The following is a 22548-nucleotide window of genomic DNA, read 5'->3' on the forward strand; positions in this document are numbered from 1 at the left end:
GAAGGTGCGGGAGCCCCGGGAGGAGCGGGGTCTCCTCCGGCCCAGTGTGGCCGGGGCTACCCGTGGGGTGTCACCGAGTCTGCACCTGCTGCCCGTGCTCTAAACGGACGCCAGACCACCCACCTTTCCCAAACTGGTGGAAGGCGGTGACCACCGTTCCCTCGGACACGTCGCGGATCCTCACTTGAACTCCACAGCCGTCCCCGAAATCCAGGAGCAGACACAGACTCGCATCGAAAGCCACCTGGACCCGAAACCCCAGACTCGGAGGGGCCCAAGGGTCAGCTTCTGGGAAGCAATGAACGGCGGGATCAACTGCGTCGGCAGGACCTTGCACGGAGATGGCCCCAGGGAGACACTGAGCGAGGGGACAGAGCTGCTTGGGACGAGGCCAGGACACCAAGCCATCGTGGCCGAGGCAGCTGTGTGGGGACAGGAAGGATGGCTTCAGAGAGCATGATGGTCAACCGGGAGGGACGGAGACAGGAGGGGAGCAGCCTGCCCAGAAGCAAGCGCTATGGGACCCGAGGGCAGGGCTGACTTTCACTGGTTCCTAAAGTGGGGTCCTGGGGCCAGCAGCACCGCATCACCGACCTGGTGAGAAGTGCTGGGGTGGGGGGTGCCGGGGCAGTGGGAACAACGGTGGCCACCTGTGTGGTCCAGGGCGCTGAGGCTCAAGGCGCTGGCCACAACTACAATCACCGCTAGGTGGACAGGAAGACAGTGAGTTGCCGGCTTGCTGGGTGTGGCTCCCGAATCGGTGGCCTCCGCGCCACCCTTCCCCTACCTTCTGGGCAAGGTGGGAGAATGTGAAATCGGGGCACTGGTTTCAGTGGATGCACGCGCCCCGACCGGGGCCCCCATCGCGACAGCGGCCGACGTGACGTCAGTCCCTGGAAGCAGGTCCGGGGCCATGTCCTCTGCAGAGCGCTGCCGTCCCGTGGTGCAGGAGGGGGTCCCCACCGTCACACTGCAGGAGCCCACCACAGGGCGGGTGCACTGGGATTTAAGAGGTTAAGGAGTGAAGGGTGATGACGTGGCCTAGTCTGGAGTCAGGACCGGTTTCCGGGTTTCCGCCACGTCGAAAAGCCGGCAAATAGAGCGCCCCGGTGAGGCCGAGGGCTCCCTGACTCGGCTGGGCTGGCGCAGGCCGGCCCCATGCGCCGCACACGTGGAGGGGGACAGGATTCACGCTTGCCAGCACCCCGGCCAAGACAGCGCCCGGGACACCCTCCAGCACGTTCCACCAGGAGCCTGGGGAACCCGTATCACCCCGAGTCCACGCTGCTCCCCGGCTGAGCTACTACCAATTTGCGGGGAAGCGGACAGCTGAGCGATGGCGCTCTGGCTGACAGCAAAAACGCGCTGTACATTTTCCTTATTGAGGATCCAATCGGGTTGTGCTTTCCAACTGCCTGAGCGGGGTCTGAAGGCCCAGAAGTTGGACACACGGCTCGCCCAAAGGCCCCAGGGCCGCCTGACCCCACCAGCAGGTTTCTGGAGACAGTCTGCCGTGTCGGGCACACACCCACCTGGGGAAGACCACAGAAGGCACTGCTCACTTTCCCAGCCACACACATCCGTTGGCGACAGGGGCGCGGGCCACGGCTGCTCCAGGAGCTGGAGATTGTAACGGAAGGTTCCCGGTTGTTTCTGGACACAAAGGGAAAAGGGACAGTGAGGACGGCCACGCTTCCTCGCTCATGGGGCCCATCTGAACACGACTTTCTCCCCGGCTCTCCCGGGGGGCCCCTCTGTGACCCACACCTGCTCCTTGGTGGTTCGGGTGACACCAGGGTGCCCTGCAGGTAGAGGCCGAACCAGTGTTCCGGGGATGAGTTTCACTGACGAGAAGCATATTTAAGGCCACAGACTAAAATCTGTGCCCAGATGGGACCCCGCTTCAGATGGCTGACCCGGAAGGCAGGTCACTGTCTACAGGGGCTCTGCCGTCCAGGGGAAGTGGGCTGCCCTGAGGCAGAACAAGGCCTCCGCGGCATTCACCGTGAGGTCACAGTGGCTACTCCCGTGTAGGACGACTGCCCACTGCGTTTGGCCCATTCACAGGTTCCGGGAAAGGGATGCGAGGGCCGTGACCCACAGCCAGCAAGGATGAGGCCCTCTTAGGGGGACCCCATCACGTTCCCTGTCACAACCCCATATACCTGGCCCGGTGAGCCGCACAGGGGAACTGTGCCCAGGCCTCTCAGGTACAGAGCACTCAGGGCTGTCTTCCCTCAGGCCCAGGGCACTCAGAGCTGCCTCACCTCAGGTACAGGACACCCAGAGCTGACCCTGCCTCAGGCCCAGGGCACTCAGCACTCTACCCCCCTTCACGCCCAGGGCATTCAGATGCGGTCCCCCCTCAGGTACAGGGAACACAGACGCCATCCCCCACTCAGGTACAAAGAACTCAGACTCTGTCCTCCCTCAGGTACAGGGCACTCAGAACTGTGTCCCCCTCAGGTATAGAGGACACAGACGCTATTCCCCCCAGAGGCAGGGGGCACTCAGAGCCCCCCCCCGCTCACATATAGGGAACTGAGATGCTATTCCCCCCTCAGGTACAGGGAATTCAGACGCCATCCCCTGCTCAGGCCCAGGGCACTCAGAGCCATCCGCCATTAGGTACAGGGCTGGGCACCTTCTCTTCGGGCAGGGGAAGGTTGCTTCTGGCTCTTGTGCTCTCAACCCTGGGCAGGAAAGAGCGGCTCCCGGCTCACCTGGCCCACTGGCAAAGGTCCTGGCCCACGTGATATTCCACTGCCTCCTGTCTGGACTTCAGCCCAACCCACGTAACCCACGTTTACTGTCCGTGTGTGAAACCTCTGAGGACTGCACCCGTGCCCTCATGGGAAGGGAGAAATACTCACTGCAGGAATGCCCAGGGAGTTTCAGGTCCCGTGGGCCTCACTGCCACCCTGACGGCTGCCAGGTCCAACCCTGGCCTGGGTCTCCCCCACCTCCCCTATCTGTCTTCTCTATGAACCTGACTGCCCTAGGGACCTCATGCAAGTGGACGCCCATGACATCTATCCCTGTTACTGGCTCATTCCGCTTCACATCACGTGCTCAAGGCCCATCTAATGCTACTGCTTTAAAGTGTGCGTGTTTCGCACCCACTACAGGGTCTAGTGCCCTTGACCCTGGCAAGGCCCGAGGTGTTCCCAGTCTTCACAGTGCCCCCGTGGATGGCTCCCAACGTGCTGGGGGAGGTTAGTCATGGCGCCTGATCTATTTCTCTCAACCGGCAAGAAGAGGCCCTCTTTCCTCCATCACGGTTGGTGTTCTGCATGCTGTCCACGGTCTCCCGCAACCCAGGCGGCACCCCCTACGTCACCCCGGCCCGGGCGGGTCCTTGGAAGGCCCCATGCTGTACAGAAGAACAGAGCTCAGCCAGGGCTCCCTGACATACCTGTTGGCACTGTCGCCTGGATCTGAAGCAGCCCCTGTTCTCCCGCTGACCACACTTAATGGCGCTTCACCAGTTGTTTCCAGAATGTTCTGCGAGGGGGAAGATAACAATCATTTGAGAGCTGCTTACAAAAACTCGGTAAATTAGGGAAAGTAACACTATTCCATTCACAGACTAGCGGTCGGCCCCTGCCGTGCTGGGCTGTAGAGAAACCGGCAGAGAACAAAGCAGGCTAGTCCCCTGTTCCTGCGGAGCCCACGTTCTTGGGGACCTGGGGGGCCAGCTGGCCATGGCTGCGTGGCGGGTGCCAGGAGAGCAGGGGGTGACGTGGGAGGCAGGGAGGTTGGATGGGAATTTGCATGTCATTCTGAATGAGATGCAGGTTTGGGCACCAGTGTGGCATAATCTGACCAATGGTATGGAAGTGTTAGCCTGGCTACCATATTGAAAAAGGCCGTGGGAGGCAAGAATCCCAAGGGACATCTTCTGACTTGACTCTAGATCCAGACATCGGATGGACTGTAGAGACACGAGTGGGCAGGGTGGTGCCACTGTCTGCCCCTGTGGAATCCCTACAAGAGGTGGGCACCATAGGACATTTTTGTCAAATTGACCAGCACAGATCTCCCTTGACGTACGAGGGGGTTGCATCCAGATGAAGCCATCATAAGTTAGAAAGACCGTTAAGTGGAAAATGCATTCAACACACCCACCGTCCCGGACATGATGGCTGAGCCTGGCCCACCTTAAACGTGCTCGGAACACCTACACGAGCCTACAGGCGGGTAAAACGCTCTTCTCACAAAGCCTGTTTTATAATAAGCTGCAGAATGTCTCATGTAACTGGTTGAATGCGGACCTGAAGGTGAGAAGCCGAGAGGCTGTGTGGGAGCAGAAGGGTGGTCAGGGCCTCGGTTGCTGACCCTTGTGACCACGTGGCTGCCTGGGAGACGCTCAGGTCCTAGCGAGTGTCACCAGCACGGGAAAATTCCAAGTACAGTTTCTATGGAACACGTATTGTTTCCATACCACGGTAAAGTGGAAAATCCCAAGATGAGCCATCGTAAGTCGCAGACCGTCTATAATGAGACTGGCTGACAGCTTCTAACTGCACTGGATGATGCGAGGGGGAGGAAAGGAGAGGCTCAGAGATTCGAACTCCCAGCTGGAGCTGCTTACAGATCTTTGTCGCCTGGAAGGAATCCCGACCCTCCTGGGTCTGAGGATTGCTGAGATTGCTGAAAATCAAGCCAGAGGCTCTTCTCTGGGGTGTGTGTCCACACCAGTGAGAATGCTGGCCAGCACCAGGAAAAGGCACAGCCCTGCCCCCAGCCCCCGGGGGTGTGGCCCTGCCAGCAGGTGGATTTCAGCCCTGGAAAACCGATTAGACAGAACAAGCTTCTGTTGCATTAGGCCACCAGGTTTGTGATTTGTGTCGGTGGCCCTGGGAAGCCCATGCAGGAGCTTGGCTCCAACGTGGCGGCCTTGCTAGGGTGGTGGTCAGGGAGGCGGGGAGGGGGCTCGGTTAGGGACACCGGTAGGAGCCAGGAGCTAGGATGGGGCAGGAGGGGCTATGGGAGCCAAAGCAGGACCAAGCAGGAGAAAGAAGGAAAGGCAATGCCAAGGGCTTGGCAAACTCGGGGCCTGGGTGGGCACGGCCGGGCACCTGGGGCCAACTGCGCCAAGATGGGTCGCTGGCCTCCGCTCTGCCGGCGGCCGCGGCCTCCTGTGACAAAACCCACGACTCCTGCGCCAAAGGGCAGGGAGGAGCCGGACGGGGGGATGGCCGTCAGACCTTTCCAGGGCTTGCCACCTCACCGGCCCACACTCAGAGCCCCGGCCCCGACAGTGTGCCACTCGGCGTACGTATAAAAGGCAGCCACCATCCTCACACTGAGTGCCCAAGCTTCAATTATTCTTGACATCACGTTTAGCACAAGTGGTTTCAGCCAATTAATAACCCAGCTCCTCCCCTCTCGGGAGGCCCTCACCGAACTGTCCACGCACACTCTCCACCTGCTCTGAGTACCAGACCTCAGCTCCCCAGAGGAAATCACAGCAAGGTGTCGAGGGCCAAGGCCAAGGCTGACAGATGCCCAGCACCCGGCCTCTCTGCACCCCCACTGCCACCTGCCAGTCTTGCTGACCGGGGGCGGGCCCTGCCCTTTCCTGGGGATGCGACCCCTCAGGCTAAGGCAGCCCCCTCCCTGAGTCTGGAAGGTGCCATGAGCTGGGAGCAGCCAGAGGGAACAGGACAGGGGCAGGGACGGCCACCAGCTCCTGGGCCTCCATTAGCCTCCTGCCTGCAGGTCCCACAAATTCTACCTTCAGCTGAGCTAGTTTGTAACAACACAAGCTTACTGCCAAGGGTTTCTTTTCCAACTCTCCCTATTTATGCAAAATTTCCAGAATAAACTAGTCCATGGAGGCAGACAGAGGATTAGTTGTTGCCGGGGGAGGGGCTGGGGAGAGATGTTCACGGGGCATTTCCTTTGGGGGACGATGAAAATGTCCCGGAACAAGAGAGCAGCGACACAGTGCACAACCTCGTGAATGTTCTAAGTGCCACTTAACTGCACACCTTAAAATGGTGTTGATGGTAAAAAATAATAATAATCATAAAGGGGGAAGGGGGGAAGAGCTTAGGCCTTACGTGAACACAGTGGAAATCACGATCCATTCTGGGGATTATACAGTTCCTATTAAATCTAAGTTGGACCATAACCTAAATTCAGCCCGTGACGACTTCCTCCCGTTTCCCTTCCTGCCTCCACCTCTGCCCCTCGCCCACCACACGTACACTCCAATCGTTGGTCAGCTACCCGCAGGGCCTCTGAAACATCACATTGCTTCTTGCACATAAAGCCTTTTCCAACTTCTCCCGTGACCTGACCCTATGCAGCATCGCAGCCCCTGAGAAGGCGCCCAGCCTTCCCCACCAGGCCCCTGGGCCCCAGGGATGCGGCCAAGGCTTCCGCAGCCCAGCAGCCCAGCATTTACATCATGCTCTGTGCTTTCCTAGGCGGGAGTTCCTGGAGTGCAGGGCCCTGTCGTTTTCATTCTCGGAACCAGTGGGCACAGAATAGATGTGGGATATGTGCCTGTTTCCGAGTCAGTACCCAGGCAGAACCTGTGTTTGTTACCTTCTGGGATACAGTAAGGATGCTCACGTTTGCAACAGAGACAGAGCTCAGAATGAGTGGGACCATAGGGTACCCTGCATCCCACAGGCCCGGGTGGGGAAAGGCCAGGCCCCACAGACGCCACAAGCATCGGCGGCAGTGTTAGGACCATAAGGGAAGCGAGTGCCGAGGGTCCCCTGGCTCCTGACCTGGGGAGTGCCAGCTTCCCAGCACACCCACAGAGACAGAATTCAGGAGAATCCCACTTTTTCTTTTCCTGTGGGTCTTCCGTAAGCAGCTGACACTTCTGCAGAAAGAATGAATAATAGAGTGGACGCAGGAAAATGCAGCCCCATTTAATGAAGTTTGGGAAGTGGTATTCTAGAAACTTCGTCAAAAACTTAGACAAACTTGCTAAAGGTATGTAAATGAGTAACTGAATAAAGGCTGGAATTTGGGGAGGAAGCTTATGGTGAAAATGCAGCGCTTTGTTCTGGGGCAAAGTCACCACAGGGCACCTCTTCAGGGAAGGGTGTCAGGCTGTGAAAGAGTTCCCAAGGAGCGCCTCAGAAAAGTGAGTGTAGTAGCTGCAAAGGTGTGAAAGAACATTCACAAGGTTCGACCTACATTTGTGCGCATTTTACATTTACAGCACCCATCAAATTATGCCCATGGACCACAAAATAATTCAGCAAGTGCAGCTTTAAACATTGTTTGCCTCTGAACAGCTTGAAATGTCTAGAAACCTTCTCTCTCCAAAGCATGCGGCCTGAGTAGTAACTTACAGGCTGTGCTCTCCCCCGGACAGGAAGAGTCTTCTGACTAGGAATACAGTGTGGGCAGTCGGGCAGAATCTGTTGGAACAGTTGTGCTAACGGCAAACTCGAGAAAGCCAAGGAACGGCAGATAACCAGGCTGGTGGGGCCAGCCAGCAGGACGGTACCAGCACCTACCAGCACCACACTGGGAGGGCCGGTGGCCACGCTCCTGCTGTGACCCCCAGGACCCAGCCACACCTGAGTCACAGGGCCTGCGGCTGTGGGACACAGTACTAACCATGCGCAAGCATTACTAAGGGCCCCGAATGTCTTATTCTGCAATAGCGAAAACGTAATTCTGATCAGGGGTACCCACATTTTATTCCAGACAACAAGACGCTCTGAAAACAGAAAGCGCTAAGCCAGCCCTCAGGGTTCTGTCCTGAAGACATGAAGGCTGGAGGGAATATGCCTTCCCCCACTCGGTAAAGACTCCCAGGTCTCCCAGGAGTCAGGTCGCAGTAAGGACCCGGCTCACCCACCCAGTGTGTCCTGTCTCATCACTCTCAACTCAACATCTATTCACCGAAATCACCCCCAATCTGCCGTCTGAACTACAGCAGTGGGTTTTACAACCTTAACATTCACTTGGGGTAAGAAACAGTATTACTCATTTGTGTTTGTTCTAGAAAACTACATTTGCTTATTAATGTTTCACGTAACATTTAACCTATGAACTATGATCTTTGACGGGTCCCAGACCCAATTCCAAAGTCACCCCCAACACCAAGCAATTCTCAGATACCAGCAAGAATTCAGCTCTCTTCTGACGCCTTCTACCAGAGACGGCGTCAGACCCCACACACGGGTGATGGGTTCAGTCTGCCAGGCCCCCCACCCCTGCAACTTCAGGTGCCAGCCACAGCCCCAGGCTATCACCCGGAGGTTCCAACGGGCCTCCTCCTTTGGTTCTTGGTTCTTTTAATTGGTTAGAGCGGCTCACAGAACTCAGGGAGACCCGTATAGTCCCGTTCACCAGTAAAGGATATGGTGAAAAGTGGAAAAGCTGCAGGAGGTGAGGTGTAGGAGGGGGCATGGGGCTTGACCACCTCCCCAGGGCCTGTTGCCCCCTATCTCCACGTGCTCACCAACCCGGAAGTTCTCCGGACCCCGTCCCCTCGGGTTTTTATGGAGCCAGAGGTTGGGGGTGGGGTGGGGGGACTGGAGTTTCAACCCTGGAATCACAGGGTTGGTTGCCCCAGCAATCAACCCGCACCCCCCCAGCCCTGGGGAGGGGTCTAAAGTCTCCATTAACGTAACAAAAGACACGCTCCCGCCCTCTATCACTGCAAAGTCCTGGGGTTTGGGGACGAAGACCACATACACATGAGAGATCTATTCAGGTCATCCGGATGCCCAGATGTGCATTTCCTACAAGTCACAGTATGGCACACAACTTTTAATGTGGTGTGACCAGCTCCACCGACTGGAAACACTCTCTGTAACGACTTGAAGTGGGCAAGACCTATCCGTTCTCCCTCGGCTCCCCCTGCACCAGAACATTTTACAAACTCAGTCTGGAGTCTCAACTTCACACAACACCACACCACAGAACCGCCTAATCATCAAACTGTCCAGGACCCCAGTCTGCAGCCCCAGTTGGCCATTGCTCGAGGCTGGGTTGCCCGGGGATCCAGGGAGCAGGGCCATGGGGGCTGGGGGAGGAGGGGTGGGTGGGCTCAAGATCAAGGAGAGCCTGGAAACGGGCAGGAGGTCCAAGGCCTTGGGGACACCCCCCAGGGCCGGCTGAGCGTGTGGGTCACCAGAGCAGGTGTGGGTGGGGCACCCACACCAGGTCCACAACAAACCCACGGTACCAGGGTCCACTTGTGTCTGGGAATGCACCCCAACGAACTTCTCCCGAACCCTGCTCTCAGATCATTACAAGTTCCCCGTTGCAGACATCCTTCCGGATTAACCTGAAACGATCCCTGTGAACTTTCACAAAGTGGCAGCTGAGCCTGGAAGAGCTCCCAACGGGAACAGAATGGGCTGACAGAGGTTAATTTTCAGATACAAATGCCCTTAGAGGTACTGTGTACAGGACAGGGGACCTCCTGGGGAATACTGGAAACCCCATGACAAGTACGAGGGACCACGTGGGGAGTACTAGGGACCCCGTATAGAATACTGCATGCAGACCTCTATGAGGAGTACTGGGGACCCCATGGGGGTTACTGGGAACCCCAAAGAGGAGTTCTGGGGACCCACATGGGGAGTACCAGAAACAGCTGCAGGATAATCTCTGCCAAGGGGCGGGGAGGTTCTGGGAGCTTCTGCAGAAGGGGCTCCTTCCCGTCAGGACAAAGGCAGAGCTCTGGGCCGGCAGCAGTCAGAGCTCACTCTTAGCCGGACTGCATCGGGCACAGGTAGCCTCGTTCTCAGGGCCCGCCGCACCCCACGCTGCTTGCTGTGCCCCAGCTTCTCCTACGACACTCCCCACCTCCTCACGCCACTGACACCGTCTGTCCCGTCCTCTCCACCCCGACTGCTGTGGGCCGTTCTGATAGCCAGACACAGAAGCACCTGCTCAGACGTCCAGGTAGTCTAGTCTTACCAGTAGAGGCCTTCAAAGAGCTCCCCCGGGGCCCCCAAATAGGGTTTCGGCTCCCTGGGAGCCCCCTGGGAGCCCCCTGGGGTGCAGCCCGTCCCCACTTCTGTCTCCGGAACGCATCCCGGCTTCTCACGACAGGATTCCAGATCTGCAAGTGAACCCCGCTCCCTGGACGTGGCACACGGGGCTGAAACCACATCTGCCCGGCTCCTACCACACCCGGGAGGCTTTCCAGGGCTGCACTGGACACGCGTGTTGCTCAGGGAGCAAACCCGAGCTCCCCAGACGCCAATACCTTGTCCCACGACACCAGCGACACCAGCGAGGGTGGTTCCTCCAGTCCCGGGTCTCCTTCCGCCCGTGTCCGCGCACCCGGAGGACGGCTGGACTCGTCGGTGTTCATAAAAGGCGCAGGATTAGCGTGGACCTCTGGGGAAAAGAACAAACGAGGTGTGGGGACTGCAGTGTTCGATGAGGAGACCTGACCTCACACACGGGTTAATGCCCCCTGCTCTCCAGGTGGGTCAGGAGTCCTGTGCCCGTGGGCTCTGCCTGTGAGGGCGGCTGTGTGTATTCGGTGTTTCTTCCTTTTCATCCTCACCTGCCACAGCGTCTCAGAGGTAAACAAACACAGGCTACGTCAGGCAAGTCCAAGGCCAGAGCTCCTGCTCACGACCCGACCCTGAGGGCCCTCCCTCTCTCCTCCAGGGCTCAGGGCAGAGAGGATGAGGTCAAGGGCTCCCGAATCAGGGAGATGGGCACAAAATGGGAGGAACCACAGTCATGGGACTGGGCAGGGATTTGCTGGGTAAACATGAAGACCAAGAAGATGCCCCCGAATTTACAAGCCAGGATGCTCCCACCTGAGGGCTCTGGGCGTGCCCAACCCTGCCCAGCTCCCTGCTCCCAGCTCCCTGCTCCCAGCCCTGCCCAGCTCCCAGCTCCCTGCTCCCTGATCCCACCTGTCAGCTCCCCACTCCCAGCCCCGCCCAGCTGCCAGTTCCCAGCCAGGTCTGTGTCCACCCTCCACCTGCCTCCATATGCCGAGAGCAGACAGAACACATGTTAGAGCCAGGGTTCCAAACGGACCCCCTTAGGCCAAGTCACCAAACCAGGGCTTCACCCCTAATCTAACTGCTGTTCCAGCTTCCTCCAGAAATAGTCTTGGGGCTCTTGGCAGGGGGCCTCAGTTGGTTAAGCGTCCCACTCTTGATTTCAGCTCAGGTCATGATCTCACGGTCGTGAGTTTGAGCCCCACGTCAAGCTCTGCACTGACAGCACGGAGCCTACTTTGGATTCTCTCTCTCTCCCTCTCTCTGTGCCCCTCCCCTGCTCACATGCTCTCTCAAAAATAAAAACGCATACATTAAAAAAAAAAAAAAAAGAGCCAGACGCTTAACTAACTGAGCCACTCAGGCACCCTGGTGGCATTTCCTTTTAAGTGCTTAATCTCTGCCATGTGCACACACTTTTTTCCTCTTGCTGATTCCCTTCTACTGTATTGAATTCCCTGCCCATGAACCTGTAGTTTGCAAAACCCGGATGTAGGGCGGGTCCCTGCCCCTGGACGTTCTGACCCAGGCTGCAGTCTGTCTATGATGTGAAGCAGGTAGGAGAGGAGGGTGGCCACGGCTTTCTAAATGGTGCATTTAAATTCTCCTGCAAGGCTGAAGCCTGGCTCTCACAGGGCTACCAAAAATTCCAGTAGCAACTGGTGACTGGGAGGAGAGGCAGGAAGCCGAATAAACATCTGCCTTCTTGATGGAAAAGAGAGTGAGAGGGACATGATGTCTGCTCCTCTGTCCCGGCCGACAAGGTTCAAGAACCTGGAACGCTCTTTCTCTACCTGCTTGGTGGCATCTCGCCTCTTCTGCCTTTCCCTCCTGCTCCGGCACGACCTGGGGTGCGACACGACCTGGGGTGCGGATGGTTCCAGTACCATCCTCAGTGCCTCAGCCACTGCCGGCTCCTCCCACCCTCAAGGTCAAGGAGCAAAGAGCACCCTCTTGGACCACCCACTTCAGATTCCCCCACTGGCGTCCCAGTAAAAACTGACAGTGGGGAAAACCTGACTGACTTTTAAGTGGACACAGGTGAAACACATTTGTGTGAACTAATTTAAGTTTGCCGGTTTAATTAAGATAGACCTGTGTTTAGAGTTATCGGCATTAAATACGAAACTTCGATTCTACCCAGGTTTACTAAAGTCAAATAAGCTCGTGTTATCTCTGTTGCAATTTCTTAGCAAAAAGATGACTTAAGGTGATGGTTAATTTTGTCTGTCTCAAAGTTTTCATGGGTAACTGTTAAGATGGCTTTCGGAGTCTTTGGTAACCTGAAACTTTAAGGTTTTGCATGATAAATGGGACTGAACTCATTGGACACCTGGGTCTTTTCCACATGGGATGGAGTTGCTGACGCTCTGATAACCGAACATACGTTTGCGCTTTTAACCTCTTATTGCAGAGGAACTACGGCTATTTGGGTGTATTGGACCGTAAACGGAAGCAGTTTAACTTTTCTCTCTACCTAAACCCTCTAAAATTCAAACAGTTTCAGGGAGTGTTCTTTCTTTCATGGCAATTACAATTGTTTGCATAAGTTCAATAAAAATCTGTTTTCCTCGTAACAGGACACCACTGGAAATACTGGCTATTTTACCAAGACTTTGACTGGAATGTTCTATTTGGGACTGACCTGCATAGACTCAGATATGACCATCCGGCTTTAAGGAGCTAAGGTTGACTTTATGAAACACGGAGCCATAAAGCCCCTGGGAAATGTGGGCCTGATACCTTGCTTACGGAGTTCCCAGCAGCCTCACCAGGTGAGCAAAGAAAGTCACTTCCTGGCAGGTGCAGGAAACGCAGGATGTCTTGGGGACCTCGTGGAGAGGAATTTGCCCAATTCCACAGGAATTGCAGGCCTGTCTGACGGAAGTACTTGGCTTGGCTTCTGGCCTGGAGAAGCTACTAAGAGTGCAATCTTGAGAATTCCGTATAAAAGATTCCGGCAAAACAAACTTTAAGACATCCATATGATCAACCACTGTTCTTGCTGAACTTACGTAAATAATTAGGTCAAGTTTGTTAAAACTGGACTTGTTCTACAGACGAATCGGTCTTGATTTGGCCGTCTCTGGAAATGACGGTTTTTAGAGAGAAAAACCATGTTTCCGTAACGCACCCTTATGGCTGTCAAATTCTAGTTCCGATTGTCTTTAAGTGTTTGTTTGCCTAAACTGGACGACTTGAGGTAAACATCAGAAAAACTGTCGCAATAGCACAGGTATGGACAATCTTCTCGTTATCCTGTGGGGATGGTAACAGGACCCCATGGGAAATCGTTTAAACAACTGGGAAATGGGATGGATTCGCCTAACAGTTGTACGTAAAAAGACTTTTCTCACTGTAGACCTATCAGCCGATAAAGACTACAGTGCTTTAATAAATTATTCACTTCAGGCTGCGTGAATTCATAAATCTCTAAACATGCCAACCATATTCTCCCTAAACCTGATCTGACAGGTCCTAGAAACCCACCCCATACAACCCCAAAGACCTTGTTTTCTCAAAGGATGCAAAGTCTAATACAACAGGGGATTTAACTCCAAAATAAAAGGGCCCCTGCTGGGTCATATTATGCAGTGAAGTTAGAGGGGCACTCTTCATGGGCTCCTGTACCTAAAATAAAACCTGTACCCCCTTCACAGGAAATCAATGAGCAAACTAATATGCCTTCTTTTCAAAAAAATTTTTTTTTTGACATTTATTCATTTTTGAAAGGCAGAGAGAGACAGAGCACAGACAGGGGAGGGCCAGAGAGGGAGACACAGAATCCGAAGCAGGCTCCAGGCTCCAAGCTGTCAGCACAGAGCCCGACGCAGGGCTCGAACTCACGGACCGCGAGATCATGACCTGAGCCGAAGTCGGCCGCTTAACCGACTGAGCCTCCCAGGCGCCCCTAATGTGCCTTCTTATTTCTGTGAGCCTGCGGAAGACCTCAAACTTCTCTTAGGATGGTTGTACCTTTCTTCATCATTCTCCATTCCCCATTTCTACTAAATTCCTTCTTGCAATGGGCCACTCAAAAGGACCACCATAGACCCGTGAGTTACAAGCCAGAAAGACCAATCCGATTGCTGCTGTGTGCTCCCACTCCCATCTGAGGAGGCTTCAAGCCTGACATCTCAAAATCTCACTGGCAGCACCGGGAGACACTGGGTTTGAAATGCGCTCTAACCATTCACCTCTGTTTTTCTTGTTGCTGTAAAGATACCTCTTACTAATTAGCTGAGTGTTTACTAAACAAAGCAGAGTTTATAGGACGGCCACGCACTGCCTGTTACACAGTGGAGGCTTTAAACGGCTCTCAAGATAACATTACGGTATTAAATACGAAAATAACTCCAATACATAAAACCGTTCTACTAACCAGAATGGCACGAGATGTGCTGACCGCTGCACGATGTGGAACTTACACTCTCGTGCAAACAAAATGCTGTGTGTATGCTCCAGATGACCAGAGAAACGTTTCTGGATTTCTGCCTGACGCAGACACTCCACTTGCTCTGAAACATTCCCTCTTTCCTTCAGTGATTGGTCGAACTCCTGGACTAGAAGATGTTCGTCAGCTACCAAAGAGCTTATTTGGGCTGATCTTTCTAGTTGTTCTAATTACGTTTTGCCGTTTTCTCCTGTGTCTCCCTGCCTGGTGCCAAGACTCATCACTGCAATGACTTCGGGCGAGCAGATGATCCTCTCTACTCAAGAAGGTTCACACACGTTGCCCACGTTGGATTCAGCTGCCTCTGCCTTTTGTAACTCCCCTATATGTTTCCCAGCTGACCCATATTCACCCGTATGGCTGGGGATGTCTCTACACCCCCACTCAGCGGGAAGAAGCCACAGAAGACGAGACCTTCCACCTGCAGCAACCCTGAAGATCTCAGGTCAAAATTGTTCAGAGGGGATATGATGAGGGAGCATGGGGCGGGCTGAGGGAAGAGCACAGGCTGACAGCCCCCCACCCCCACCCCCACCATGGAACTGTGTGATGTTCCTCGGACACTCCTGGCCGCCCAAGAACACAGGAAGGGGGTTTAAGTGCTTGCCGTGGTGACGTGGGAAACTGAGGCAAATGAAACATCAAATCCCCTTACTGCCTACACCAGTCCTTGAAACCGGCGCAGTGACCTTCCTCGAGGGGCTCAGCTGCCTCCATGATGACGCTTTGCAGGGGACAAAAGGGAATCTCAGCTTCACATCACCCCACCTCGAGGACCCTGTAAGTCTCCTTCCTTTATCTCAACTGTCCCAGGACACACGCTGGCATCATGCTCCAGGCTTAGGGCCCCCGATATACACCCGAGGGGTCTCAGGACTGAGGTTTTACTAAATGGTAATAAATGGCGTTTCCCTGGCCACAGCGACCCCCTCAAGGTCCTGGAAACCTTGCTTCCAAAATTCCTAAGAGACTTACTCTATCCCCGCCCCCTCCCAAGCTGAGGGTATGTGATGAGTTACCCGTCACAACTCCAGTGCAGCTCCTCCTGCCCACGGGTCCTGTCCCCGTGCTTTAATAAATCACCTTTATGCACCAAAGACGTCTTCAAGAATTCTTTCTTGGCAGTCAGTTCCGGACTACCCCCCACCATCATCACCCCAAAACTTCATCATACCCATTGTGGCGCTCGAACTCATGACCCCATTATCAAGGGTGCAGGCTCCACTGACTGAGCCAGCTGGCGCCCCGGAATTTGGTTGTTTCACCCAAGCACTGCACACAGTTGAAAACCACTGAAGCTGACGCCGGGTTCAAGGGCGTGCATGATGCCATCTTCTCTAGCCGTGTAGATGTTTTGAAAACATTCCCACTGAGCCCTGGCCTTGCACAGAGCCTGGAGGGCACTATGCTCAGCAGCCCCCAGAGCGGGGCCGGGAATGTGGGTGGAAAGGAGGCGGTGCTCTGGGCTGGTTTCCGTCCTGGCTCCTTCACCACCAGCCTCCGGCCCCTATCAGCCACACTCACAGCTGGGGGGCAGGACGCCAAACCGTGGGTTCTGGAGCCTGGCCACCAGGGCTGGCCCGTCCCCAGCATCGCCAGGCACTAACACCGGCTTCAACCTTCCCCAACTTTCGGATTCGATATCGAATCCAATTTAAATTTGAGTCAACGCCCCTATTTAATGTCAAGAGTCCAGTGGATTCATATCTCAGGCTCATAAAAACTGAACAAGATTAACCTGCAACCACGTTGCTGAGGCTTCTTCAAAACCACGCACAGACCAATATGCCAACCCAGGGATGACACAGTCCCCTGCCTGAACGTCCACGAGCACATCTGTGAACGACCACGGAGAATAAAGTGACTTCCGTTTCTCTGAAACCCATCGATTCCCGGAAGTACTGTGGTCAGGTTAGCAGAAGAAAAATCTGACCTCCTAAACGACTGAAAACGTCCCCGAACTGGAAAAATCACACGGAAACATCCTGAAGATACACGGTCATAAAATTACATAAACAGAAATCACCAAAGGAGGAAGGAGTTAGATGACCAAAATCCATTCTCCACCATCGTCAGGTAAGAATCAGGAGAGTGGGTTTCGCGGTGTTTTCCACACCGACGCCCGAGCCCTGGCCACCAACACACACCATTAAATCCGGCTCGTGTGCTAGACTGTGAAGTTCCTCACATGTAACCGAGTGCATGGCCCAGAGCCGAGAACTCAAACATTTCCCTTCCACCTACAGTAACACCGGAAATTAAGTTTCAGGCAACCATTTAAGATTTTTATTTTAAATGTTTATTTACCTATTTTGAGAGAGAGACAGAGAGAGAGAGAGAGAGAGAGCAGGGGAATGGCAGACAGAGGGAGAGAGAGAATCCCAAGCAGGCTCCACGCACAGCCCGATTTGGGGCTCGAACTCACGAACCAGAAGATCACGATCTGAGCCGAAATCAAGAGTCAGATGCTTACTGAGCCACCCAGGGGTCCCTAAAATTTTTATTTTAAAAGACAATGGACATACTGTCCTGCGCTGTGACCGTGAAACATCCCCCAGTAACCTGGACGCCCCCATCACGTGGCTCCAGGTCGGGGGAGCCTCACAGACTCTGTGGTTCTCAAGCGTGCAGCCCCTGGACCAGCCACGGCACCCCCCACCCAGACCTGCCTGAAGCAGAAACCCCATAATTTGGTTTCAGTGAGCCCCACCCCCCGGTGAATGCCCGGTGATGCCCTCTTGAGTTTGGGGATCCCAGGAGAGGTGGGTAAGGAAGCTCTGGGTCCAGTGTCCCGAAGCCCAGACCTGTCACCTGCCGGCAAGCTGGGGGCAAGCCAGCGGCCTCTTATTCTCTACTTCCTCACCCGGAAAACCCAGCTAGGACGGTCCCTCCACGAGGCACAGGCAGGGATGAACTCAGGGCGGTGAACTTGGCTCCCCTTCCCAGGCCCTTACCGACTGGTGCTCCATGGAGGCAGGGGGGATGAGGACCCCCGTGCTCCTCGGCTCTCGCTCTCGTTCTCGGGGGCTGGACGCCACGGGAGGACCAGCAGCAGGCAGTCCGGATGCACCTGACGGGGTGGGACAAACGGGGGTGGGCACCAAGTATGGCCATCCAGCGCCCACTCTGCCATCTGCACCCGGATTTCTTGCATAAATAAATGAAGCACACAGTTGGCTTCACATGGATGGAAAGTTGCTTCTGTGGTTTTTCAACCATTTTCCAAGTTTGGGGCCTGTTTTCACACCATGAGTCGAAACAGAATTTTCACCTCATTTTACTATTAAAACAGGGTCCCTCCCTCCCTCCCCACCACCTCCAGGCGGTCAGCAGTGGGGGGAGCAGAGAGCAGAGCAGGCCAGGCCCCTGCCCCCCTCCCGCTGCACCTCCCCTTGCCAGCCCACACTCCTGTGTGGACCTGACCACTGTGGAAAGGAAGGGCCCAGACTGGCAGTTATGAGACTGTGCACCGTGTGACAGTCACAAAGCATGGTGCCAGCACGTCCTTACCCTGTAATCCCCACGGAGGACCAGGGAGGGAGGGTGCAGGCACTTTTTTTTGTTTTTTAGTTTATTGAGTTATTTTGTGAGACGGAGAGTACAAGCAGAGGAGGGGCAGAGAAAGAAGGGGAGAGAGAGCATCCCAAGCAGGCTCTGCACTGTCAGTGCAGGGCCCAATGTGGGGCTCAAACTCACAAACCGTGAGATCATGGTCTGAGCTGAAACCAGGCATCAGAGGCTTAACTGACTGAGCCCCCCGGCACCCCAGCGCAGGTGCTTTTTGCAGTGAGACCAGGGAGACCCTGGAAGACAGGCAACTGGGCTCGACGTGGTGCAAACAGAGCCAACAATTCACGTTGCCCTCCCGCGTTCCCAGAGGGGACGCCCGCAGAGCCTGGGACACAGCTCAGAGGCCCAGGCCCCTGGGTACAGTGGTGTCCAGGACCAGTATGTATGGGGCACTGGTTGCTCCCCTACATGCTGTAGCTCCTCGGGGCCAGGGGCACCTGTGCCTGGGTCCACGGGGCCGCCGGCCATCCAGGAAGATCCACATGCGGTGAGTCAAATAGCCCTGAACCGAGGTGTGGGGACCGGGGCCCTGACCAGACAGGGGGTGCCATTCGGGGATGTCACCCAAGGGCTGCCTGGGCCCTGTGTCTGCACCGCAGGCGTGAACCCCACTCCCTGGGGCTGGGTCTCACCTCCCCATGAAAACACATGCAGACTTCGTGGTCGTCCCTCACTTCTCTGCGTGTCTGTGGAGTTGGGAGGGTATATCCTTTAATTTAAACCAGGCTTCTACAAAGACAAAACCCCACTTTTACAAAACCTCGAAACCTGCCTCTTGATGCAGTGCCCGAGAAGCTGCCGCTAGAGGGCAGACAGGGACACTTTATGGAGCAGACAGGGACCTCGGGGACCCGGGTGAGGCTGGGTTCTGACGACGGTGATCCTCGGCTGAGGGCCCCTGCTCAGCTTCTGCGTAATCCCAAGGACACCTTCCCACCCCTAACCACACCTGTCTTACGCGGGCCAGGCGAGCAAGAGAATGAAAACAGGAAACGACCATTTGGCATCGTGCGCACCGTATCTCATGGTATCGCAAGACTGGAGGGGTCTCTGCCAAGGGCAGGAGCAGATCAAACAGGAAGCCCCAGGGGGCCTCCTCCCACACCAGGGGCCTGGGGCGAGCCCTGCCCACCACGCGGGGGGCCGCTGCCAAGAGCCCGCAGACCACACCTGATGCGGTCCACCCTCTGCAGGGGAGCCTCACGGGGATGTGTGGGGGTGTGCAGGTGGCACAGCAATTGCGCCTGGAGAGGTCAAAATCTTCTCCGCTACAAAACGGGGAGGGGGGGGTGAGAGGAAAGTTTAAATACGAGACCCTCCCTGGCCAGGGTGGGCCCTGTTCTGGCCCTTTCCCAGAGGACGTGTGTTCATGAGAGTGCCCCTGGGCGAGACGGCATGGCTCACACGTCCGAGCTGTGCGGACAAGACGGCGAGAGCCAAACAGTTCCCAGCAGCGGGAATGAAGCTCTTCCCTCTCCAGAGCGGGGCGGGGCCGGCCAGGCCGGGGCAGAGCTGGGGACCCGGCGCTGGCTCTGGCTGTGACTGGACCACTACCCCCATCTGCCTGGCCTCTCTCCTTTTCCTGAGGGTAAAGGGGGCACAGGGCACTGGGGTGACTCAGCCCCCAGGACGTCCTCCTCCGCAGCCACAGCCTCACAGAAGTTGGTATGGGAGACACCTCTGCTGATGGGTGCTAGCCAGTGAAACGTGGACACACCCAAAGCCACGGAGACCCTCATGCGAACAGAAGCACCGGGCAGGAGAGCAAAAGAATCTGCATCTGGCTGGGTCCTTGTGGGGAAATTGCCAGAACAGCTATTTACACGCCTTGCCTTGTTCTTTTCTCGTGTTTGTTCTTTCGGTTGCCCCAACTACCCGTCTAAACTCTGGGAATGCTCCTTGCCAAGGTCCTTCAAGAGGATTTCCACCCCACGCCCAGCTCCTCAGTAAAACTGACACATCACAAAATCCCCAGAAGGTTCCAGTGCGTCTGGTTAGGTACAGAGCCAGGGCCGTGCCTGTAACCGTTCTGCCTGGAAGTGGACCGTGGGTCCTAAGCGCAAGATCTCAGGGCGGGGAGGCGTCAGAAGTCAAGCACACACGCCACAGTCTCACTCACACACACACACACACACACACACACACACACCCCACATGCACACAACAGACACACGAACATATACACACAGGCACACAGCAAGCACACACAAGCACGCACTCACACAAACATGCCAGCACACCCCCCACGCTTGCACATGCACTCACACGCACGTGCAGGCACACAGACATGTTAAGTCGAACTCCGTGGTGTGGTGGGCACAGGGCACAATAAATCCCTTCCCTCTCTGCAAACAGACCAGCCGTTGTCTGCTTTCAGTGACTCCGGAGACCCCAAGGGGTGAGGTCAACCACCCCCTCCTCAATATGTTTCCCGTCCTTCTAAGGACAAAGAGATCACCCCACAGAGGGACACAGGGACACACATGACAAGAGTGCCTGCAGCAAGGCCTTGGGAGCTGGCTGGAGCGATTTAGAATCAAAGAAAAACAAGGCAATAAAAACATCAGGGGAACAAAGTCACAGCGAAAATCAGCCAGTTTGGGGGCAGCACTGATGTGACACAAGACAGAGAAATTTTCAGCCAGGACCACGGCCACCTGGTTGGCGGTGGGGCCTCTGTTCACACAGGTTTCTTCGATACAAGGGTGGTGCCTGCCCAGACAGACTCAGCGCTAAGCAGGCACAGGGCTCGTGCAAACTCCACCGAAGGACAGATTCCTTTCGCCTTCAAAGGGCCCTGGGGGGTGGACAGCGATGAAAGTGGAAGCATTTTCGGGAGAGGGGCTGGGCATGAGGAGTGAAGGGACACGAGGGCACATGCAGGTGCGGGCTGCCTGACTCCGCTCTCAGCGGCCGGGCACCCGAGGGGGCCACCTCACTGACCCTGTGTCGGGCGCAGGGGTGTGGAAGCCACATGGCCAGCGGGCGGTCGACAGCAGAGTCGATGACCCAGCTGTGCTGGTGCATATGGAGCGTGCAGAGGGAAGATGGAGTACAGTCTGTGGCCCTGGTGACGCCCGGCTTGCCCCGGGCTCTGCCCTGCACTCCGCACAAGGGACGTGAGAAAAGAGCTCCATTCCATCCATGCGGGCAGCAGGTGGTTCTGGGATCCCCACGGGCATTCTGGGTTTGCAGGAAGAGCGAAGGACACTTTGCAGGGGTGAAGACAGCCCCCGCAGCCCAAATCCTCCTGCTTCCTTGGGCTTTACTGCAGAGACACCCTGAGACCCTGGTGCTGCCCCACCGCACCTGAGCTAGCCCGGGCCCCCAGTGCAGATGCACGTCCTTCAGGCGATGACCGGTCCAGCAGTGACCTTCAGAGCTCACGCCCTTTTGTGGCACAAAGACGGAGAAGTGGCAGGTTCGGCACCGGCAGTGCCACAGGCCAGGCACGCAGGCTGAAGTCACGGGGGTCCTCCCCGCCACGGGCTGGGTTCAAATCGGGCTAATGCTCATTTCTGTGCACAGTTCTCTGAGCAACTCCCCGAAAAGTTCCCACTTTCCCAACGCTCAAGTAAGAGTAGAATATTCCTATGAAAATTCCCAAATGCATGCTTTAAATACAGACTGTGGGGGCACCGGGCTGGCTGTCGGTGGAGTGTGCAACTCTTGATCTCAGGGTCGAGTGTGAGCCCCACGCTGGGTGTAGGTATTACTTAGAAATAAAATCTTTAAAAATAGTAACATAAAACACAGCTTATCAAATTCCCTAAGACCAGGGCTGCTCACCTCTCTGAGTCATCAGAAATGCCTTTAGAGGCCTCCTGGGCCCTCGGGACCCAGGTCCTTTCCGGTGTCCCCGGGTCACGGCCCCGGCCACAGCAGCCAGCCGGCCAGCTTCCTCCTGAGCCCCCTGGAAGACAGGGAAGTAGGGGAGATTATGCTCGTTCCTGGACACACGGCCAACACAGGAGAGCAGAAAACCCACTGGCAATATGCTCCCCATCAGAAAGGCTTGCTTCCCTAACTCACAAAGCTGCTCTCATCCAGTCACCTGGAGTAGGTGGGGGTCCTTGTGGGTCCGCCTGCCCACCTGGGAGGGCGGGCAGCAGGGGGAGAGGGCATCTGGCAGCAGATAAGTCTGGGAAAACACTGCAACCACGGATACCACATTTGGGAGGAGAGAAGGACTGACTGGGAGTCCACACAGGACCCTTAGGGCCACCCCAGACGTTCCCCCGACTCCTCTGCGGCCCCCAGGGCTGCCTGGGTCCTCCCACAATAAGCGTCTCTCTTTTTTCACTATTGGTCAGTTCCCTTAATTCTTTACGTTGACATTTTAGTTTAATATAAAGGATTTTGCAAAAGGTTGTCTTATTTTGTGTTTTACCTAGAAAACTTGACCGCCCTTCTGTGTGGCCTGGGGTTGTTTATGGGTGTGCACGTCACTGGAGAAGACAGTGGTGTCAACTGGGGACACCAGAAGTTCCTTCCCAGGCTGGGGGAGGGGGATCCTGGGAGAAAGACTGAGAAGGCTGCAGGGGCACCGGAAGCTCCTTGCTC

The 22548-nt window shown here is 55.8% G+C and overlaps 1 protein-coding gene across 1 annotated transcript in view; it reads right to left on the reverse strand.

Moving 5' to 3' along the window:
* PKD1L1 (polycystin 1 like 1, transient receptor potential channel interacting) overlaps positions 1 to 22548 on the reverse strand; it is a 116219-nt gene that overhangs the window by 87203 nt on the left and 6468 nt on the right. The window contains 6 exon segments of the mRNA XM_040455029.1: positions 124 to 422; positions 788 to 999; positions 1533 to 1653; positions 3416 to 3504; positions 10205 to 10338; positions 21775 to 21898. Of these exon segments, the coding sequence (XP_040310963.1) occupies positions 124 to 422; positions 788 to 999; positions 1533 to 1653; positions 3416 to 3504; positions 10205 to 10338; positions 21775 to 21898 (979 nt within the window).

The sequence above is a fragment of the Herpailurus yagouaroundi genome, unplaced genomic scaffold (genome assembly GCF_014898765.1).
Source record: "Herpailurus yagouaroundi ecotype Mexico unplaced genomic scaffold, PumYag 214, whole genome shotgun sequence".
Lineage (NCBI taxonomy): Eukaryota > Metazoa > Chordata > Mammalia > Carnivora > Felidae > Herpailurus > Herpailurus yagouaroundi.